This window comes from Saccopteryx bilineata, chromosome 2, assembly GCF_036850765.1.
Source record: "Saccopteryx bilineata isolate mSacBil1 chromosome 2, mSacBil1_pri_phased_curated, whole genome shotgun sequence".
NCBI lineage: Eukaryota > Metazoa > Chordata > Mammalia > Chiroptera > Emballonuridae > Saccopteryx > Saccopteryx bilineata.
In genome coordinates this window covers 243,871,015-243,892,787 of record NC_089491.1, presented here as the reverse complement: position 1 = coordinate 243,892,787, position 21,773 = coordinate 243,871,015, and the positions used below count along the sequence as shown (strand labels likewise).

At 55.2% G+C, this 21,773-nt stretch overlaps 1 protein-coding gene across 1 annotated transcript in view; it reads left to right on the top strand.

Annotated features, from left to right (window-relative positions):
• The window catches only part of IGSF9B (immunoglobulin superfamily member 9B), a 53,133-nt gene that overhangs the window by 16,453 nt on the left and 14,907 nt on the right, over positions 1 to 21,773 (top strand). Inside the window, exons 4-18 of the mRNA XM_066259769.1 lie at positions 1,795 to 1,946; positions 2,237 to 2,354; positions 3,485 to 3,626; positions 3,955 to 4,100; positions 6,910 to 7,052; positions 7,382 to 7,522; positions 7,606 to 7,722; positions 8,014 to 8,164; positions 9,229 to 9,340; positions 11,591 to 11,766; positions 12,827 to 13,053; positions 13,930 to 14,014; positions 16,346 to 16,507; positions 16,877 to 16,922; positions 17,701 to 19,350. Coding sequence (XP_066115866.1) covers positions 1,795 to 1,946; positions 2,237 to 2,354; positions 3,485 to 3,626; positions 3,955 to 4,100; positions 6,910 to 7,052; positions 7,382 to 7,522; positions 7,606 to 7,722; positions 8,014 to 8,164; positions 9,229 to 9,340; positions 11,591 to 11,766; positions 12,827 to 13,053; positions 13,930 to 14,014; positions 16,346 to 16,507; positions 16,877 to 16,922; positions 17,701 to 19,350 — 3,568 coding nt within the window. The remainder of the gene's footprint in view (positions 1 to 1,794; positions 1,947 to 2,236; positions 2,355 to 3,484; positions 3,627 to 3,954; positions 4,101 to 6,909; positions 7,053 to 7,381; positions 7,523 to 7,605; positions 7,723 to 8,013; positions 8,165 to 9,228; positions 9,341 to 11,590; positions 11,767 to 12,826; positions 13,054 to 13,929; positions 14,015 to 16,345; positions 16,508 to 16,876; positions 16,923 to 17,700; positions 19,351 to 21,773) is intronic.

The window sequence follows — 21,773 nt, the reverse complement described above, 5'->3', positions numbered from 1 at the left end:
GTCAGGCATTTTTGACTGGGATCACCTTTGGAAAATGAAAGGCCAGTGAAAAATTAGAATTACAAATTGTTGCACTCTCCTTTGGTGTTTTCTTGAAGATGGGTTGTGTGAAAACAAACCAAATCATTTCTTTATTATGCATAAAAATACCTGCACAGCCCAAGCCAAGCCTCACTGTAGGTTGGTGAATTCCTTGGAGGAGAGGCCTGCCTGTTTCTAACCTGCTCTATGAATTATAGGGCCTTAAAAAAATAAAAAAGAATTAAGCCTGGAAATGTAGCTAGCAAGCTAACACCTATTTCAGTAAATAATCCAGAGTCAAACCATTATTTTCCTGAAAACTTGAGATTGGTCAAAGTACTTTCCCGATTAGCACCTACATAACAAAGTAATTATGTAATTAGTAATTAATTTGTCACTTCAGGACATAATGTAATTTATTATCTTTCCTTTTAAGCTTGATACCAGAGGTAATAGAGGCTGTGTCTGTCTGTGTTAACTGTGTTTCAAGGGGCCGCTTGGTGAGAGGAGGCTCTGTTGGAGCTGAGCGCACATTTCAGGACAGGAGGAGAGGCCGGGAAGTCAGCACTACAGGATCCCTTTGGGTGGATTTGGGTGGATTTTAGCATTATTTTTGGTGGATTAGACATTGGATGAGAAGTGAGTGTCTTTGAGATGTCAGTTGTGTGTGTGTTTTGTGTATTATGGGAGTGTGCTTGTATGATATGGGGGTGTGCTTCTTCCTTCATTCGGTGCTCACTCTCCCATTATCCCCGTGTACCACACTGAGCTCAGGGCTTGGAAGGTTGTGGAAGAAAGTGGTCTTGCCTTACGCATGCTCTGAAGGAGTTTTATGTGTTTGCATTTGTGTTGTTCTGTAGGTGTGTGTGTGTGTGTGTGTGTACATTCATTTACTCATTCATTCATTGATCCGTTCAACAATGATTGTGGAGCGCTCTATTACATGTCAGGGAACTATGCTAAGAGCTGGGCATGCAGTGGGATTTATGGAAGAGATCTCTGCTCTCAAGGAGACTGAGAGGTAAGTGCTTTAAAGAAAGCACTGAGTGGTGGTGGCACACTGGAGAGAGCATCGATCCGGAATGCTGAGGTTGCCAGTTTGCAACCTGAGGTTGCTGGCTGGAGTGTGGGGTCTTCCGCTTGAGCATGAGGTTGTTGGCTTGAGCCTGAGGTCACCGGCTTGAACATGGGGTGGCTGGTCAACAGCTTGAGCTCAAGGTTGTTGGTCTGATCCCCAGTCAAGGCATGTACGAGAAGCAGTCAATGTACAACTAAGTAGGAGCAACAAGTTAAACTTTCTCCCTCCCTCTCTTCTTCTTTCTCTCTCTCTCTCTCAAAAAAGTAAAACAATCTAAGGGGACAGAGAATTCTAGAAGTACCATCTGAGATTGGCTGACTGGGCAAGGCAGAGATGGCATTTTGGCAAAGACTTCATGAACTGAAGGAGGGAGATCTTTATGTAGAGCTCCAAGCAGAGAGGACAGCAAATTCAAAGGCCCTGATGTTCTTGACACGTTTGAGGAAGGCAAAGAAGACAGTGTGGTTAGAGCGCAGTGAAGGAGAAAGTATGGTAGATGATGTTGCAGAAGAGTGGGGAGCACCAAATGCTAAAGTGCTCCGACTAGTTCTTGGGGCAGGGCTGTCTGGAGCGGAGAGACTCCTCTGAGAGCCTCCCATTAACGCATCAGAGGTTCCTGCAATGTGTGCGGGGCATTTGGGTAGCAGAGCCGCAACCCGCTGATCCCACCCTGAGCCTTTGTGTTCTCTCTGCAGCTCCCCCCACCTTTACAGAAACACCGCCCCAGTACATTGAGGCCAAGGAGGGAGGCAGTGTTACCATGACCTGCACAGCTTTTGGAAACCCGAAGCCTATTGTCACCTGGCTCAAGGAGGGGACACTCCTAGGTGCTAGTGGGAAATACCGGGTAAGTGTGGTTCTTCATTGGGGCCTCTGTGTGCTCCCTTCTCCCTTCCGTGGCCCCTCTCTCCATCTCTAAGGCTCTCTCCCACTTCACGTGACCAGTGACACTGTGCGAGGCACAGAGGGGAGATGGAAACAGCTGGCAGACTGGCTGGTGCCTGTTGTTGGAGGGGGATGAAAAATAAGGCACCTCCGTGTCTCCTGGGTGCATGAGCCCTGAGGCCACCTCTGCCCGAGGATGTCATTGGCAGCGCCCAAGAGTGGGTGCTGAGTGCCATCTCTCCTTGGCCCCAGGTGAGTGATGGGAGCCTGACAGTGACATCAGTGAGTCGGGAGGACAGAGGTGCCTACACCTGTCGTGCATACAGTATCCAGGGGGAGGCTGTCCACACTACCCACCTGCTCGTCCAAGGTAACAGTCCTATCTCTGCTTCTTTGTGTCCCGGGCCTTTTCAGGGACTTCAGCGCAACAGAGCTGAGGAGGGTTTTCTAGGAGCATGGTTGGCACAGCTGGGGCAGGTGGAAGTGGGCAGCCCCATGAGGGGCTGGGCAGAGCTCCTCCCACGGTGGCCTGCTGTGGCTGCCATGAGGCCCCATGCTGGGTGCGTTTCTGGTTCTGTAGCTGTCCAGGCAGCATTTAAACAACACTGAGGGCACTGGGGCATTTGGCAGAGCTGGGGTCTGCATGGTCAGCCTGGAGATATGAGAAGGGGAGGTGTCTGGGCCTTTCTCTGTGCTGAGGCCATTCACCGGCCCCGCTTCCCACCTACTGCCTGCTGGAGGGGCTGGGGAAGGCATGTGCTCTTCTATCCATCTTCTGACTTGGGGTTCTGAGGGCAGCACCAGACCCTCCAGTTCGGAGCAGAGCCAACCTCTCTCAGGAGAAAGCCAGCCAGGTGGCACCTTTAGCGGGTCCAGAAAGCTGGCACCAGGGACAGCTGGAATGCTCCCCTATTCACTCTGCTCCCCCTGCCCCCTCTCCCCTGAGCCACCCACTTAACCTCTGCCTGGTGAGAGGCACAAGCCTCTATTCCTCTAGGGGCAATATTATTTCTTGCTTTAGATTGAAAGGTGGCTTTTCACCCTCCTGGATGCCTCCTGCTCAGGGCTCTGCTGGGAGAAGTCTGGGCAGGAAGCACTGTGTGTGTGTGTGTGTGTGTGTGTGTGTGTGTGGAGGGTGTTAGATGGCTGGCTTGGGAGCTAGTGTTTATGGAGGGGTTATGCATGGGGCAGGGGCAGGTATGTACCAAGGTGTTTACAACTCGCACCGGAGGTTGGCACACTGTGGCCACATCCAACACCCCTGGCATCTCTGGCACCTGTAGGGGGAGTGAGACCCTGAGCGCTGACAGCAGCTAGAAACGTGTCCATGACAACTGCCTGGAGTTGTGCTGCCAACTCCCGGGCTGGTGCTGCCCCCAGCTCTCCCTCCCAGGGTCAGAGCACCCTTCCTGGGCCTCTCAGAGCGTCCTGGGAGGCCTTGGTGCTCTTGTTCTCCCCTGCCCCACCAGGTGAGGTCATATTTGTTTCCTGTGTCCCCAGGGCCTCCCTTCATAGTGTCCCCTCCTGAGAACATCACTGTCAACATATCCCAGGATGCTCTGCTTACCTGCCGGGCAGAGGCGTATCCCGGCAACCTCACTTACACCTGGTACTGGCAGGATGTGAATGTCTACTTTCAGAAGTGAGCACCCTGCCCTGATCTGTCATGAGAGGTGGGGGGGTCATCCAGGTGCCCAAGGGCAAAGCCTCTGAGCCAGGGCTGCTGCAGGCTACCCTCGGGCTCTGGGAACTTGGAGAAGGGTTGGTCAGGCCACGTGTCCCACTTGCGAGGGTCTGTGTCTGCACAGAGGGGCCCTGAGAGGGACCCGGGATGCGAGGGCACGCTGGGTCTCTTTCCCCATGCATGGGGTGAGGGGATGCAGTGCTACCCAGCTGTGGTGTTTCATGGGAGATCCTCTTCCCTCCCCTGCCAACGCCCGCCCCTCCATGTCTCCTTGTCCCCTCTGCAGTGACCTGAAGCTGAGGGTGAGGATCCTGATCGACGGGACCCTGATCATCTTCCGGGTGAAGCCTGAGGATGCAGGGAAGTACACCTGCGTCCCTAGCAACAGTCTGGGGCGCTCGCCCTCGGCCTCGGCCTACCTGACTGTGCAGTGTGAGTAGGGGCGAGGGGGAGCCTCGGTTGCCGGGGGTTCCAGAAGGTTCAGACCATGTTAGCCAGACTGGAGGCTGGAGGGCAGCCTCATTTCAGGGAATACGGGTGGAGGGATGGCTGAGACGGGAAGCAGGGAGAGTCCAGGAAGAGGCCCATGCCTGGGCCGGTCAGTTGTGCTGAAACGAGGCCTTGTTGTGTCTTCTGTGGGCCATGTGCTAGCTAAGTGAGCCACCGGCCCGGCCGAGGTGGGATTCAATGCTGGGCAGATTTTCCAAACAACTGCGCTTGTGCTGGATGCTAGCCAGCACCTCTCTCTGTGCCTTGAATGAGATGCTCTCTGGTGCTTTGTTCCTTGGGTGTCTGAGGGAGTGTGACCTGTGTAGAGTTAGATTTCCAGCCCGCTCTCCGTCTTTCCCTACCCTGGATGGTGTGCGGGTAAGGGGAGCAGAACCCTCTTCTGGGGTGACTTGATCCAGTCCCACCAACACCTGGGTCCCTCTTGGCTTCCAACTTCCTTTTCTCTGAGCTGCCAGGGTTCCAAATGAATGAGCCGCTCCTCGTGCCAGAACGCTGGAGGGCCTTTGCGTCCGCACAAAATTCGGTTTGCTCAATCTTCTCTGCTTCAGTATTCACGGTTTCCCTACCCCCTGACAGGCTGATCATTGTGAGAGAGAGAAGGATGAGTAATGATGATTAATTTCTTCCTTTTGATTTGCTGATGGCCCCGTCACTCAGGCAACAAAGGCCCCATGTTTCTGCTGTAGGTGACAGGCTCTCTCTCCATCACTTGAAGGCTGGTGTGGGAGAACCGTGTGCCCCCAAAGGCATGGAGTGGCAGGGTGAGAAGTGCAATAGTCTAGAGACAGTTAGAGTCAGCATTTGAACTGGAGACGAGTAGAACAATTGGTGACTCCAAAAAGCGGACTCATCTCTGACACAGCCTCGCAGAGCAGGGTGTTTGCACTGTCTGCCGTGGAGTGGGCAAGGAGGTAGAGCCAGGCTGGACCCGGGAGCCCCTTGGAACTCCCTGATCTCACATTCTCACTGTTTTCTTCTCTATGCAACGATTTCACTGCCTGGGGCAAAGGCACCTATTTCTCTACCTCTGCTGTCATTAAACTGCGATGACTTTCAGCAGGCTCTATCTGTTATGAATCCCAAGTGTTTAAGACCTGTGAGGTCCAAGAAGAGCTGTGTGACCCAGGACATCAGTTCTGTCCCACCCAGACTGGTAGCAGGAAAAAGCAAGTCAAGACACTATTTATAAGTGACATGCTATATGCCCCAAGCTGTGCTAGGTGTGGAAGAGCGAACAGAGCGAGGGTTCCTCTTGGAGCAGTGTCCTGGCTGGCTTGTGTCAGCTGTGCGTGATGGTGACGATGGTGGCGGAGGGGGCGAGCCAGCAGGGGGTCGTCTTTGGGGACTGGGGCCCCATCCTTGGAGCTGTGGGCCATTTTTTCTGCTGAGGCGGGTGTGGTTTCCCTGTCTCTCCAGCGCCATCACCCACTCCCACTTGTCCCTTTTTACCTCCTTCCTGCCTTCAAAGAAAATCCAGAGGGTGAGATTTTCAGGTGGGTGAGACAAGGATCTTTATTTCTGCTAAAAAGCAGCGTTCAGAGTATTTCCCATTCATAAACGCTTTGAAAACCTTGGAGGAAAAAAAAAAACCTCCACCATACAAAAGTAGGAAGCTATGTCTAAATATATAACTCGGCCTGGTATTTATGTAATGCTGTTCTCTGAAGTGCTCCAAATGCTTAAAAGATACCAGCTCATTCATCCTCCCAGCCTCCCTGGAAGTTCTGGATCTTTCTCCGCGGTAGCCCTCGGGGAAATTGGGGGAGAATCGAAAGGTGATGACTCACTCAGATGCAGGATGTGCGGCTCTTGCTGCTGTCCCAGGAACCTGTCGTCTGTTCCGGGGCCAAGGCCGAGTCTGCATTGCAGCTGCACAGACGGGAAACTGAGGCTGGGAGGCTGGGCAACCAGCAGAGCGGACAGGAGAAGAACCACCTGGGGTTATGCCTTTGCTCACCCGATGCATGGGCCTGCTTTTCTGCTTTTGGCTTAGAGGGTGGAGGCAGAGGGACTGGCGCGGTGGGAAGAATTTGGGATAAGGAGCAGGTGGCGGAAGGTGTGGTCCACTGTTGACTTGGAGGTTGGGAGTCTAGGGAGGGGCTGAAGTGGACATGAGAGCCTCTCCCTGGCAGTAATGTTCATGAGCAGAGGCATTTGAGGAGGGCTGCAGACTGGGGCAGGCCAGCATGTGCCTCTGAGTGCCTGAGCATTCAGAACAGGAGTGCTTATGGATACGGCAGGCTGGCCCTGGCCCGGTAGCTCAGTTGGTAGAGCATCGTCCTGATATGCCAGGGTTGCAGGTTCGATCCCTGGCCAGGAAACATACAAGAATCAAATAATGAATGCATAAATAAGTAGAACAAGAAAAGGATGTTTCTCCCTCTCTCTTTCCCTTCCTCTCTCTCTAAAACCAATCAGTCGGTCTATAAATAAAAATACTGTAGTCTGGAGAGACAAAAGAAGTCTGCAGCCTGCAGTGGGGTGGCTCAGTGTGGCCTCTAGGCTGGAAGCCCAGGAAGGCTAGGGTTTGTTCATCTTGTTACCCATGTGGGCCCAGCACATAGTACTGTGTTGAGCAATGAGGACATGAAGTGTTTATTGAACGGGTACAGGGTATGCAAGGCTGTACTTTGGGGGTGCCTGTGTGGTAGCCTGACCCCTGCCTGGAGTTCTCTCCTCTTGACTTCCCTTGTGTTTTTCTTCTCTTTGGCCCCACACTACCCCTCTGCAGACCCAGCCCGTGTCCTCAACATGCCCCCCGTAATCTACGTGCCCGTGGGAATTCATGGCTATATCCGCTGCCCTGTGGACGCCGAGCCGCCGGCCACTGTGGTCAAGTGGAACAAGGACGGCCGCCCCCTGCAGGTCGAGAAGGTGCTAGAGAGACGCATGTGGGGTCCCAATGAGATGCACCCTCGTGACACTAAGCTACTGGAGGTCTGGAGGGCCTGGGGATCTGGTTCCCTGCCAGGAACCTTCCCCTCCCCACCTAAAACTCTGGGAAAGCAAAGAGCTGTTTCCCCAGGGGTCTGCAGTCCACAGGGCACAGAGACAACCCCACCCCCAGGAGAGCTGGTGCTATACCTGGTGCTGCCCACAGGGTGGCTAGTGGAACCGTCCAGCCCAGATCTGGCCCTGGTGAGGCCGGGACAGAGTATGCACCCCCTGACTGTGGCTCCCCGCTCTGCTGTCTGCTCCGGCAGAATCTAGGTTGGACCTTGATGGAGGATGGCTCCATTAGAATTGAGGAGGCCACAGAAGAGGCTCTTGGCACTTATACCTGTGTGCCTTACAACACTTTGGGGACCATGGGCCAGTCTGCTCCTGCACGGCTCGTCCTGAAGGTGAGGCCCAGGACTGCAGGAGTCCTCTAAGCGGGCAGGTGCCTGAAATGCCCGCCTTCACGGTCTTGCTGTGCTCTCCCTAGGACCCCCCGTATTTCACGGTGCTACCAGGCTGGGAGTACAGGCAGGAGGCGGGCCGGGAGCTACTCATCCCCTGTGCTGCTGCAGGGGACCCCTTCCCTGTCATCACTTGGAGAAAGGTACCTCTGGGTTCTGGAGCTCCCGGGAAATGTGGTGGAGGGGAAGGACCCAGTAGCGGCTCTGTTCTGATGGTCCTGGTGCCATAGAGCCGGGGCAACTTCTGATGGGTGGCTCGGAAGAGGGGCGTGGAGGGGTGCGGGCCTTGTGCTCAGGCACTGTCCTCTCCGTCTCCTGCTCCGACCCCTGAGGTGTTGGTGGCTTCTCTCCTCCCCTGCCCGACCTGGCTCCTCCTCTGCTACCCTGCTCCCGCCCTCCCCCTGCCCTCCTCCTTGCCCCCTTGTTTGGCCAAGGTAGGGAAGCCCAGCAGAAGCAAGCACAATGCCCTGCCCAGCGGAAGCCTGCAGTTTCGAGCCCTGAGTAAAGAGGACCACGGGGAGTGGGAGTGCATCGCCACCAACGTGGTCACCAGCATCACTGCCAGCACCCATCTGACCGTCATCGGTATGGGGCCACAGGCAGGCGGGCGGGCGGTGGGCCGGGTGCTGGGACTGTGGGCAGTCAGTCCACCCTGAACTGGGAGCCTCCCATGGGTAGCCCTAGCCCTCTGTGGATTCTGGATAAGAGAGCTGGCATGGGTCTTTTTCTAGTGGGGACAGGTCAAATGTACCCAACAACCCCCGACACAGAAATGAGGCACCTGCCTGGGTGGTAGCAACTGCCCAGAGCTCTGAGTCTAGGATCTAGTGGAGAAGCTGGAAGGCCTGGAATGAAGGGGCCTGGGTGGGTGATGGAGCTGAGACCCACTGGCTGGGCCTAGCACAGAGGAGGTGACCAGTGCTCACATTTCCTGGGAGCCCCAATGGGCATTCTGCCCCCACTTATCTGCCTGAGGTGTGTGGCCCCAAGACTTCAGTGTGCACCATTTTGCCTGCACCTCTGGTAACAGGCAGTGACAGATGTAGCAACAGCCACCCCTCTCGGAACACGTGCCACCAGTTCTAGGCTCTGTTCCTCGTCATTTGCAACCTGTGCGGCAGGAGCGCTGTCGCCCCAGCGGGCGTTCATTGAGAGTGAGCACCTTGCCCAGCGCCACGGCCCTGAGGAGTGCTGGGCCCAGGCCTCAAGCCCAAGTTGAAGTTCTTACCTGCTATGCTGTGCTGCCCCTCGTGTCTGTGTCTGGGTAGCGATGGCTGTGTCCTGAGGCTGGAGAACTTTACAGGAGAGGGGCTTTTTGGCTTTGCCTGTGACCTTAAGAGAGAATGTTTCTGTGCTTGGTGGAGGAGCACAGGACTTTGTCCTAGGGCAACGGAGGGGCGTGGTTTCCTTTTGGCCCACGTTCCTAGGGCCTGTGCCCTCTCCTGCTGGATGGATTAAACTGCACGGTGGGCGGGGTTTCCTTCTCCTGTCTTCCTATCCAACAGGCCAGGTGCCAGCCCCTCGGAGCATGCCCCATCCCTGGTACTCCACATGGGCACTGCCTTTTGCTACTCTGCAGCGAGGTTACGGGTTCCCAGCTTGGTGGGCTCAGTTCTTTTCAGTCTGAGCGGTCTCCACTTGGTCTCCAGGCACCAGCCCCCATGCCCCAGGCAGTATCCGGGTCCAGGTCTCCATGACAACTGCCAACGTGTCCTGGGAGCCAGGCTATGATGGAGGATTCGAGCAGACATTCTCAGTTTGGTACGGACCTCTGTGAGTCAGCCCCGCATGCTTTGCTCTCTGCTTCTCCCTCCCCAGCCCTCACTGCAGTCCACCCCTGGGGGGTGGGTGGAGGTTATCAGAAGGATATGGTTCTTCACCAGACCTCTAGGTGATAAGGGTGTTGACACAGTGACTGAGTTCTTGCGGGGGAGGGGCATGTCTAAGGGCCTCTGGGCTCTCCTATGTCCCCGGCCCGGAAGGTTCGGGAAGCCGACTGGACTGGTGCCTGAGCTGTCCATCACCCTCTGCTGCTTTCTTCCCAGCTTATCTCCCTGCCTCCTTGTTGTGTCCTTGGTTCATTATTCCTTTAGGTTCCCCTGCCCTCTGGAGTCTGGAAGAGACTCCTCATCTTCAAGGGCATTGTGCAGCAGCCTAGCCAGAAGGGTAGAAACTCGCTTTTATTCTGTCCCTTGCCCGGTGGTTCCAGAAACCAGTGTGAAGGGGCCTCACCTTCCTAGCTGAGTCTTCAGCACCTGCACTCGCTCTCTAGGGCCCTGTGACTTTATTGTGATTAAAATTCTGGTATTTAGAGGTAGAGAGCTCACAGTTTCATGAATCAGCCTGAGGACTGGAGGTATAGAAAAGGGGGAGAGAAGTCACAGTTCACAGCAGGTGAACCCCCTTCCATCGCCTTCAGACTCCCCTCTCCCCACATCCCTGTCCTGAGCCAAGAGCTGGCCACGCGCATCATGGGTCCATCCCTGGGTGCGGAGCATGAGCGCCCTCACTTCTTCCTTGAGAAGGAAGAGACCTATCTCATGGGGGGGGGGGGATTCCCTGCCGGGGCCTGGGGAGGAGGAGGCCTCCTATGCGGAGGAAAATGCCTGGGGGTTCAGGGAGAGCCGTGATACACTTCTCAACAGCAAAGGAGGTTGAGAGGGAGCCTGCTCTCTTTCCTATCCCGGTGGCTTGGTGGACATTTCCCAGACTCTGAATGTCCTCGTCATTTTGAGTTCTGGAGTGGCAACCTGGACCTCGATGCTGAGCTTGGGGCATTCTATTTGTAACCAGAATGTCCTCCAACCCTCATCTCTAGTCTCCCCAGGCAGGGTCGGGCAGGGGTGGAGCTCCTCACAGCCCTGCTGGGTGACCACTGTGGAGTTCTGACCCTGCTGGGCAGCTCTCTGGCTAGGGCTGCGGTTGGCATGGCCACCTTCAGGGGGAGCATAGGGAGGGGCTTCCCTGGCTGCTTGTGGCTCTGCTCCATGCTGCTGCTCACCTGTATTGCTTTTCACACTTTGCTTACTTGCTTTGGTGCCTGGGTGGGGACGGGTGGGTGGAAAAGGTTCAGAGGGCTCCTTCCCTCCGTTCTCTCTCTCTGTGTACTGACTGAGACATTTGGCACTAGCTTTTTTTTTTTTTTTTTTTTTGCTGTGCTTTCCACTGCCTCAGCTTCAACTCCTGGGCATATACATGGTATTGGGTTTTAACCTAAAGGGGAACCTGGTGCTCATCTACTGAATTGTAGCTCTGGACAGAGAGGGCTGCTTAGTGTCTCAGTCCAGGACAATGACTCCTCCCAGTGGTGATGCTGGGTACTGCACTTGTAGACGGCCAGCTTCACTGCAGAGGGAGTTAGGTGGGCCGCATAGAACAAATGCCAGTGTTCTCTGCACACAGTGTGACTTCCCCCCGTCATTGTGACTTATAACCCTTAGCCCTTAGGGGTTCTGGTCCCCATGGTGGAGAAACCCCAGGTCATCTTTAGCATAGACACTGGACCTCCTCATCTGACTCACACACACCTGGTTGGACCGAGGGAACCCTCTGGGTTACTCTAGGCCTACTCTTGGCTGTCCCTGGGAGGGTGGGTGGCCTGGGTCACCTGGGTTCCTTCTTTAGTCCTGCTGTTGCCACATCGCTCACCTTCACTTTTGTATGATAATTCCTACCTTGTTTCCAGTGTCCTCGCTCTCCCACCACAGAGCCACTCAGGGTTGTTACCAGGGTGAGATTACCCAAAAATACAATGGCTGATTTGACCAGCATTTTGAACATTACTTATGTACACCTAAGTGTCCCATTTAGAAAAGGAGGTGCCAGCAGTGGCTGATGACTTGGCTTTGTGACGTCTGGCACATCCTCAGTGGGGCAGGTCAACCCTCCGTGAACCCAGGGAGGCCAGGTCCACTGACGGCCGCCTCCTCCAGGACCTTGCAGGCTCTCTGTGTCTCCAGTGTAACCCACCGCACCCCCTTGTCTTCGATCTTCTCTTTTTCTTTCGGCCAGGATGAAGCGGGCACAGTTTGGACCCCATGACTGGCTGTCCTTGCCGGTGCCGCCGGGACCCAGCTGGTTTTTAGTGGATGCCCTGGAGCCTGAGACGGCCTACCAGTTCAGTGTCCTGGCCCAGAACAAGCTGGGAACGAGCGCCTTCAGTGAGGTGGTCACTGTGAACACTTTAGGTGAGGACCGGTGCCCAGATGTCTTGAGGGTGTTTCCCAGAGGCTCGGGGTAGATAAAGATGGTGATAGCCCTGATGGTCCTGGAAGCTCACATTTACATGCCTGCTGCATGTGAGGCATCTTGCTGTGAGCCTCCTGCAGGCCTGTCATTTGATCTCCCAATACAGATTTGTCAGACCGTTCTTTGGGATTTTTCTGGATCAGAGTGCCTCGTCCCATGTCGGAACATTTTTGGCTAGGTTCTTGTTGAGTCCTTAAGATGGACAGATGAGGCTTTGAGCTTAATGCGTCCTGGTCAGGCCCCATGTTTGCATCTTCCTGTGGCTTCACGGGTGAGGGGTGGTGGTGTTGGGAATCCTTATTCCTCCTGTACTTCTGCTGGCATTTCCCTCTGGCCCCTATCCTCATTCCGTGGCAAGCCTGAGGCCCACTCTTCCTTTCTGGACCCTGCAGCTCACTCTGTCCCACCTGGGGCCAGACAAGGCAGCTGGGAACATGGGGCACCACTCCAGCTTGCTTTCTTGCCACCAAGGGGGGGGCGACAGCGATAGATAAGAGTGTGTACCCTGCTTGGAAGCACCCCTTGCTGGCCCTTGATTTTCCATCTGAGCCAAGAAGGGAGTTGAAAGAGTAAACAGTGTATGCAGGAGGCTGTTCCTACTTCCGGGGAAGAGAATGAAAGATACCTTTTGCAGTATTTTTGTAAAGATATTACCACATTAAAAAGATAATTACATTTAATTCTTTTCCCCTGTAATTCCCTTTTCTCCCCCTCCTTTTAAAGAGCTCGGTTCTTTCGTAGGAGATTTTAGAAGTACTCTGAGAACAGGAGCACACAGCTCTGGGCCCCGTGCCATGCCTCCTTCCTTTGGGTCAGGAGGGTCCTTTCTGTGACCCTTAGGCCCCTGAAGTGATGCATGCATTGGCATATGGCAGTGACCATCACCTTGGGGCCCCAGTGCCCCAGGGACAGTGCTGAGCCAGGAGACAGTGTGGGCGGACAAGTCTGTGCGACCTCAGCGCTCCTGCGGTCTCCCTTCTCTCTCTCCCACTGCTGCAGCATTCCCCGTCACAACTCCAGAACCCCTGGTGCTGGTTACCCCACCGCGGTGCCTCACAGCCAATCGGACCCAGCAGGGTGTGCTCCTGTCCTGGCTCCCACCTGCCAACCACAGCTTTCCCATTGACCGCTACGTCATGGAGTTCCGCGTCGGAGAACGCTGGGAGATGTTGGATGATGCCATCCCAGGCACCGAAGGAGAATTCTTTGCCAAGGATCTGTCACAGGTGAGGTTCTAGCTGTCCCTTGCTTCTTCTTCCCAACTTCTGGAAGTGACCGGACTCTTTCTAGAGTCCCTGGAAGCATGGAATGAATGGAATGACCGGACTTGGATGTGTGAGGTCTGGCCATGTACTGGTACATCACACCGCTGTTTGTGCGTTCTCCTAGATCTGCTACCAAAGGTTTGGAATCCTCAGCTCACGCGCGTGAGGATCCACAAGTTCAGAGCCAGCTCTGCAGCAGTGCGGGGTTGTAGTGCCTTGAGGGGTTTCTCCAGGCACTGGCACAGCTAGGGCAAAGGAAGCAGGGAGGCAGGGCAGGGTGGGTAACCAGTCACTGACCTCAGCTCCTTGCTAGGAGCCTAACTGTGATGGATAAAGGAGTTCCCAGAGGGATTGTCTTTTAGCTTCACCCTTGAACAATTTAGAGCCCTAGGGAATACCTTATTTTTTTTTCCAGCTGACTCCCTCTAAACTTTGATGTCTCTGTAGCTGGAGAGAGGAAGCAGTGTATTTCATGGATATAGATAGTCTTACGTATGTTTCCTTTTTACCTATATTTCTGTCTTTCTTCCCTGGATACTCATTTAGTGCTGGAATTGGCTCGTGGTGGCTCCTGAGAGCCCCTGTGTGCACAGTGACCTCACAGATATCAGCTATGGTCAGAGTATTTACAACATGACAATTGGCAAATGCTAAAACTCAGGACTTTTTTTTTTTTTTTTAACTTGAGGGCTGGTCGTTAAAACATTTCCAGTACCCACTGCTTTGGGTGCCATGACCTGTGACACATTACTGCAGGGTCAGTGGTGGCGGCGTCAGTGACGGGTTCCTGGCCGTCTCTGGTCCCTGGCTAACAGGGTTTTGTCCCTGGGGCTGTAGGACACCTGGTACGAGTTCCGGGTTTTGGCCGTCATGCAGGATCTGATCAGCGAGCCCAGCAATATCGCCGGCGTCTCCAGCACAGGTACTTGGGGGGTGGGGGTTCTTTTATAGCCGTAGGTATATATGCCCCAGAGCTGACTGGGAGTCCCTTCTGAAGTAGCTAATGTGGGAAGAGAGCTTGAGTTAGAAACAGTGGAGAGCTCTAGTTGAAATTGTGTGAGTTGTAGCCTTTTTTAACCCTGTCAAATCCATGTGTCTGCTTCTATGATGATGAGATTTCTCCAACTCAAGAGCTGTGTTAGTGACAATTTCTGTAAGATATCCACAGCAGGAAAGTCAGCTAATCTTCTCATTATCATAGTCGAGAAGAACTTGGTTTAAGCTATTTTTTTATAAATAATTGTTTCCTCCAGTGTGGGTCTCTGTAATGGGGTGGGGCGATGGATCCGTCAGACCAAAGAGACAACAGGTCAACACGTACCCACTGAGTGCCTGTTGTAAGGCTGACTTATAATGATGGCTGTTTTATTTGGAACATGACCATTTGGTGTTGTTTCCCTTCACTCCTTCCTTTCCCTAGATTTTTTTTCAGGTTCAATAAAGCCAACTCCTTAGCATTTTCTCAATTTCTCTTTCCTCTTCTTGGCCCTGATCCCATTTCTATACATCTTCCTTCTGATACAGTTTCTGAAATATAGCAGGGTCCCTCTGTCTCCCCGTGGAGTGGCTCCCTCGGTGTGGGAAGAGGCACCTGCTTAGTGACAAAGCAAAGGCACCATTTCCATGGACACTGGGCCCCTGGGACCAGTTGGCAAGGAGCTTGGCCGAGCGTGGGGTGGGCAGATTGGGGAGAGGGCAGGGTAGGACAGAAATGGCAGAAGAACATTTGGAGGGGAGTGGAGTGTGACTTCTGTACACCATGGGGCTTTTAAAAAAATAGAAATATATATACAAAGGTACCTCGTTCAGGCAGTAGAACCCAGTATACTTCTGTCTTGGCTTCCCTCCAGGTAAGCGACTCGGAGCAATGGAGGAGCGGGGAGTAGAGCTTGCAGCCAAGGCCAGCACAGGGGACTTGTGGGTTTTGCGGGCTCATCTCAGTGCACCGTTCTTTATTCAGTAGCTTTGTGTTTGTCTCTCAAAAGGAAACATACACAGTTGGACGATTCCTCATGGCTGAATGAGGATACAGGGACCTCAGCATCCCCTGTATTTAAAGCCCCTGTTTCCAAAGAGGGTAGCATTTATTTTTCTACTCAACCAGTCGGCCCAATTTGGACATTTTCTCCCCATTGTTATTATTGACACAGCAGTGGATTTTGGCCGGATATATCGGAATATGTAGATTTCCCCTCTGATGATCTGAGAAATGGCACTTGCTAATAACACCATAGTGCAATGACTGAGGTACAGTCTTGGCTCTGTCCCTAACTAGCTTGGCAGGTTTGGGCACAAAGGGAGCTTCAGTTCTTTACCTGCAAACGGAAGAAGCTGGATCCCTTACCCATTTCCCTGACAACCCCAGCATTCTGTGCCTGAGATGACCAGGATATGCGAATTGTTCCTGTAGAAGTTGCTTGCCTGTGGTCTAAGGAGTTAAAAATAGATGGAATTGGCCTGACCTGTGGTGGTGCAGTGGATAAAGCGTTGACCTGGAAATGCTGAGGTCGCTGGTTCGAAACCCTGGGCTTGCCTGGTCAAGGCACATATGGGAGTTGATGCTTCCAGCTCCTCCCCTTCTCTCTCTCTGTTTCTCTCACTCCCTCTCTCTCTCCTCTCTAAAAATGAATAAATAAAATTAAAAAAAAAATGGATGGAATTGAATTGTGTAGTAACAACCCGTCTCCTGGCTGGCTGTAGCATTTTACCCTCAAAGAACCTGCATATCCAGGCCCTCGTTTGGTAGCGACAGCATGGTTGGTGGAAGCCAGAAAGCACCCAACTGGAAGTCAGAGTAACTGTGTATAGTTTTGGGAATAAAGTTGTGCAAACTCAGCCATGCATGGATTTTTCAACTGGAGAACGAGAACAATATCACATGCGCTGTCTACCTCATGGGGGTAACGTGAGAATAGTGGATAGTATGCATAAAAATGTTTTGCAAAAAATAATTATATTGAAATGGTTATAGGATATTGAAATCGTTATCGCCATAGGGGTAAGACAGATGCTATTACCGCTTTCCTAGCTATGTGGTGACCACTTGCCTAGTATCATCTAGCCCTTCTTCTCCCTCCTCCCTCCTCCTGTTCCATACAGACCTCTTCAGGGCAGGAGTTGAGCATGGAGCCTCAGTGTTAAATTGTCTGTGCTACAGAGGCAGGGGAAATGTCTGGGGCTGGGTGTCAGCAGGGTGGGGGCCTTGGGGACAGAAAGGGGCTCATGAATACTTCCTGCCCCTGTCCCCCCGCAGACATCTTCCCACAGCCGGACCTGACCGATGACGGGTTGGCTCGGCCTGTGTTGGCTGGAATCGTAGCCACCATCTGCTTCTTGGCAGCTGCCATCCTCTTCAGCACCCTGGCCGCCTGCTTTGTCAACAAGCAGCGCAAGCGGAAGCTCAAGCGCAAAAAAGGTGGGTGTTGTCCCCCCCCCCCATCTCCCTGGCCCAGCTTCCAAAGCGCCCTGTTGGGATAGATGGCCTGTTTTTAGCATGGTGCCCCTTGAAAAGCGGGATCCTGGGATATTGTGGGCAGAGCTGCCAGTGGGACTTGATCTAAAAGATGGGTAAAGGAAGCAGGCATGGTGGGGAGAGTCAGATGGACCAGACCGAGGGTGAAGGCAGGGCCCAATGGTGGGACAGGACGCACAACTAGAGCCAGAGATGCCCTGTGTCGAAAGGAACTGCCTCCCTCTTGGGCTCTGCTTTGCACACTATTACAGCCGGGGTGTGTTTTTCTGTCTCGGGCCTCAGCAGACGCTCTCTCCCCTTCGTCCTGTCTAGATCCCCCGCTCTCCATCACTCACTGCAGGAAGAGCCTGGAGTCTCCGTAAGTGCCCCTGAGCCCTGCAGAACCGAGCATGGCTGTCTGTGGTGTGGGGGTGGAAGGCGGGGTCTGCCTCGCTCCGCCCCATCATCGCGATTCTAAGCAGTTCACCCTTAGCTGATCTGAATGGCAATTTTAAGTTGTCCACAGAAGGAGCTGTGGTATGGACCAGTGGTTTTCAACCTTTTTTACACTAGGGGATTGGGACAATAGGAGAATTATTTCAGAGACTGCTCAGGCAGAAATCACCCTGCGCATAAGCAAATTCGACCAAGATCATTGGGTCTATAACCTTCACACAACATCAGGGTGGCCAACTCTTTTACAGACTGGCATGACATTTCTGGTGGACCAGTCTGGCCGTTGAAAAACACTGGACAATCCCAGTTCATGGACCAGCCATTTCTCTTTAGCTTTGGAATGTGCTTCTCTGATTTTGGGTGGTCATCCTAACAGGTTTCCCTTCTTAGTATGTTTTGCGTAAAGTTAACATTAAAATTAGTTTTTGTGAGCAACCTGGATGTGAAGTTGCAGGTGTGACTAGACAGAGCAGGGCAGACGAGGGGTGGGGCGGAGTAAAAGCAGAAATGTGGGTGTTCACTCAGAAAACACATCTCGATATTTGAGCGTTGGCCCAAGAGCTTCATGCCAAACTCTGCAGTCCATCTGGGGTCCTCTTTCTTCATCCCATCTTCCGAGGGGTTTGTTAAGACAGTGAAAATAAGCAGTGGACCAGTGTGCCCCCGCCTCATCCCTCCTGCTGTTTCTCCTGTTCCCACAGCCTGTCCTCCGGCAAGGTGAGCCCAGAGAGCATCCGGACACTCCGGGCCCCGTCAGAGTCCTCTGACGACCAGGGCCAGCCAGCAGCCAAAAGAATGCTGAGTCCCACCCGGGAGAAGGAGCTGTCCTTGTATAAGAAGACCAAGAGGGCCATCAGCAGCAAGAAGTACAGTGTGGCCAAGGCCGAGGCCGAGGCCGAGGCCACAACACCCATTGAGCTGATCAGCCGAGGCCCCGACGGCCGCTTTGTGATGGGTCCCTCCGAGGTGGAGCCCTCGGTGAAGGGCAGACGCATCGAGGGCTTTCCCTTTGCAGAGGAGACGGACATGTACCCCGAGTTCCGCCAGTCTGACGAGGAGAATGAAGACCCGCTTGTGCCCACGTCTGTGGCTGCCCTGAAGTCCCAGCTCACCCCTCTGTCATCCAGCCAGGAGTCCTACCTGCCACCACCAGCATACAGCCCTCGGTTCCAGCCCCGCGGGTTGGAGGGCCCCAGCGGCCTGGAAGGTCGGCTCCAGGCCACGGGCCAAGCCAGGCCCCCCGCGCCCCGGCCCTTCCACCACGGCCAGTATTATGGGTACCTCAGCAGCAGCAGCCCCGGGGAAGTGGAGCCGCCACCTTTCTACATGCCAGAAGTGGGCAGCCCCTTGAGCTCCGTCATGTCCTCCCCACCCCTGCATACCGAGGGGCCTTTCGGCCACCCCACCATCCCGGAGGAGAACGGAGAGAATGCTTCCAACAGCACGCTGCCCTTGACTCAGACTCCCACTGGCGGGCGCTCCCCTGAGCCCTGGGGCCGGCCAGAATTCCCCTTTGGGGGTCTGGAAACTCCAGCCATGATGTTCCCCCACCAGCTGCACCCCTGTGATGTAGCCGAGAGTCTGCAGCCCAAGGCCTGCCTCCCCCGAGGACTGCCCCCCACCTCCCTCCAGGTGCCCTCTGCCTACCCGGGCATCCTGTCGCTGGAGGCGCCAAAGGGTTGGGCAGGCAAGTCACCGGGCAGAGGCCCTGTCCCAGTGCCCACCGCCACCAAGTGGCAGGACAGACCTGTGCAACCTCTGGTGAGCCAAGGGCAGCTAAGACATACCAGCCAAGGTATGGGCATACCCGTGTTGCCTTACCCTGAGCCGGCCGAGCCGGGGGGACACGGTGGCCCCAGCACATTTGGCCTGGACACCCGGTGGTACGAGCCCCAGCCCCGGCCCCGGCCCAGCCCCCGGCAGGCCAGGCGCGCCGAGCCCAGTTTACATCAAGTGGTGCTACAGCCCTCCCGGCTCTCACCTCTGACCCAAAGCCCCCTCAGCTCCCGTACTGGTTCCCCTGAGCTCGCTGCCCGGGCCCGGCCTCGTCCTGGCCTCCTGCAGCAGGCCGAGATGTCAGAGATCACCCTCCAGCCACCGGCCGCCGTCAGCTTCTCTTGCAAGTCCACGCCATCCACAGGCTCCCCATCCCAGAGCAGCCGCAGCGGGAGCCCCAGCTACCGGCCCACCGTGGGCTTCACCACTCTGGCCACGGGCTATCCCTCCCCTCCACCAGGCCCCGCAGGGCCTGCGGACAACTTGGATGTGTTTGGACAGACGCCTTCCCCTCGAAGGATGGGGGAGGAGCTGCTCCGACCAGAGCCCCCCCCACCACAGTTACCTACTTCAGGGTGAGTGTGAGCTGGTTTCTCCTGCCCACCTTCACCTAGTCATCTTCCTGCCCCCATCCCTTGCCCTGCCCTCCACCCTTCCATCAACCAGATTGACAGGGCTTGTCTGGACATACTGCAGCATCCCTTCGGGAAAGGAGTTCTGGTTTTGGCATCAGCAGGGTGTGGTCATTGGGGTGGGGATGGGGCTTACCTGCCCAGGTACCCTGCCAGGAGCGTGAGGGATCTTCTCCAGTCGGCCCAAAGCTCTCAGGAGGCCCCCAGGGTGCCAGGGAGTGGGCACGATGGGTAAGGGGAGGGGCATGGCCTGTCCCAGTGAGTGGTTTCCCCAGTTCCTCGGAGTGGAGAGCTCACCACATCCCTGTGATCCTGGCTTGGGGGTGGTTCCAAGGTTTGCCCAGAGGCCTCGTATCCAGTCTCCTTTTCTTCCCCAGCCCCTCTTCCTTGCTTAGCAGGACCCTGAAGCCTGACTTCCCTGGACCAGCAGGCCAGGGGCTTGCTCCTCTTCCCCAACCCTGCCCTTAACAGCCTAGCGAGCGCGGGTCCCCTCCCACAGCCTCTCCGGGGGGCACATCCTGGAGGCTGGGAGCCACATCTCAGGCTGTGAATCATGTGCCTGGAACCACATACCCCACCCCAACCTGTGTGCCTCGCAGGGAGCTGCAGACAGACAGACAGACAGACAAGCTCCTGCGGTCAGCCTGCCCGAGAGAGCACACTCTAAACAGTAGCAGCTGGTATTCCAGGTACCAGTCAGCCTGGACGCCTGTCTGTGCCTCTTTTTTCTCTTGTCTCTCTTCTCCTGCCCTCCTCTTCTCTCCTCCTCTCTTTCCTTCCTCCTCAAGTCTGTCTTTCTGTCTGCCTTTCCTCCTCCATCTTCTTTGGGATGGGCCAACTTGCTCAGAAGAGCCTGCGACGTCTGGGTCGTGCCCCCCCAGGCCTTCCTGTCCACCCCCCCCACCCCCTTTCTGGTTCAGTCCTTTGGTCTCTCTTCTTGATGTGGCCGCCTGTGCAGGGAAGCCGCGGGTTCCAGAGGAGGCTGGCCCGGTGGTAGGCAGGATGGGCAGCGGTTAAGGAGGAGGGAGCCCGGCGCCCTTCCCCTGCCCCATCATTCCCACCTTGTCTGGTACCTGGAAGTGCAAGCCTCACTTCCCACTCCCACCCTGCTCCTGGTGGGGGGCGGAGGGAGCGGGCCTCGGGAGGAGGAGGAGAGCCGGAGCTAGCGTGGCGGACGTGCTGTGTCTGTGCAGGAGATGCTGTGGGCGCAGCCCTGTCGTCTGCTTTGCAGTGCTCTCATTTGCTTTGTCCCATCGTTGCGTCTGGTTCTCTGTCTCTCTCCTCTCCTTCCCCTCGCCCCATTCTCTGGCTTGTCGCTTGTCGGTTCTCTGGTCCCTGTGCTCCTCCCCTCCCTCTGGGTGTGCGTGGGTGGTCCCCCCACGGCCTGTGTTGATAACTGCTTTGTTTCTGATTGATCTCAGCTATCTGGGCAGTGTTGTCGAGACAAGCCTCTCCTCAGCTCAATAGGTAAGGGAGCTCCACGGCTGGGGCGGGGCGGGGGGTGGACAGGCGGACGGGGCTTTGGCAGGGCCATCGCTTCCTTTACAGGGGAATCCAGACTACCTCCCTTCACCCCCTCTATAGGGGGGCAGCCTCTGCTCCTTGATTCCCAAGGCTTCTGGGTTCCCCACATCATGCCGCTCCAACAGCCCCACAAGCCACGCTCGGGCACTGCCTAGCTGCAGCTTCTCGCCGCCCTCCCCCCCCATGTTAAGCTCTCTCCCACAGCTTCCCCGCAGTTTTCCTTACTCAAACACCTCGCCATTCTGCTGCCAACACACTCAGAGCTGCCACAGATGCCCCTTGGGACCCTGCATGCTCCCCGAGGGACCCAGAATGCCTAAGTTCTGCTTTGCATCTCCAAACCCTTGAAAAATATATCTGGGGCCTTACTGGTACCCAGGAATGGCCTGCCCCCTCTCTGCCCTGTTTCCCAGCAACCCCTTCCTCTCCCCCCAAGACTCAGACTTTCCCTGGTGGTTAGTCCCACACTGTTCTCTCAGGATCTTAATAAGAGTTCATCCTCTCAGGCGACACAGTGCAGCCTAGCTCCTTTCCTGGACCAATGGCTCCCTTGGGGTCCCCTGGGAGCAAGGGACAGGCAATGCCACCACTGCCCGGGCGCCTTGCATTGTGCAGCCTGTCCTTGGCTGTTACAAGACTGAGAGGTGGACCTGGCCCTTAGGTTCAAAATGCTGTCAAGGTCCCGACCCCCTTGGGTCGTAGCTGTAGGGAGAGTCTTTGGAGAAGCTCCGAAGAGGAGAGGACAGGTGTCCTAGGCAGAAGGAAGTTGAGCTGGTGAGAGCCAGATGTGCCCAGGGATGTCACACAGACTGCTTCCTCTGCCGTCCGCTGTGGTGACACCT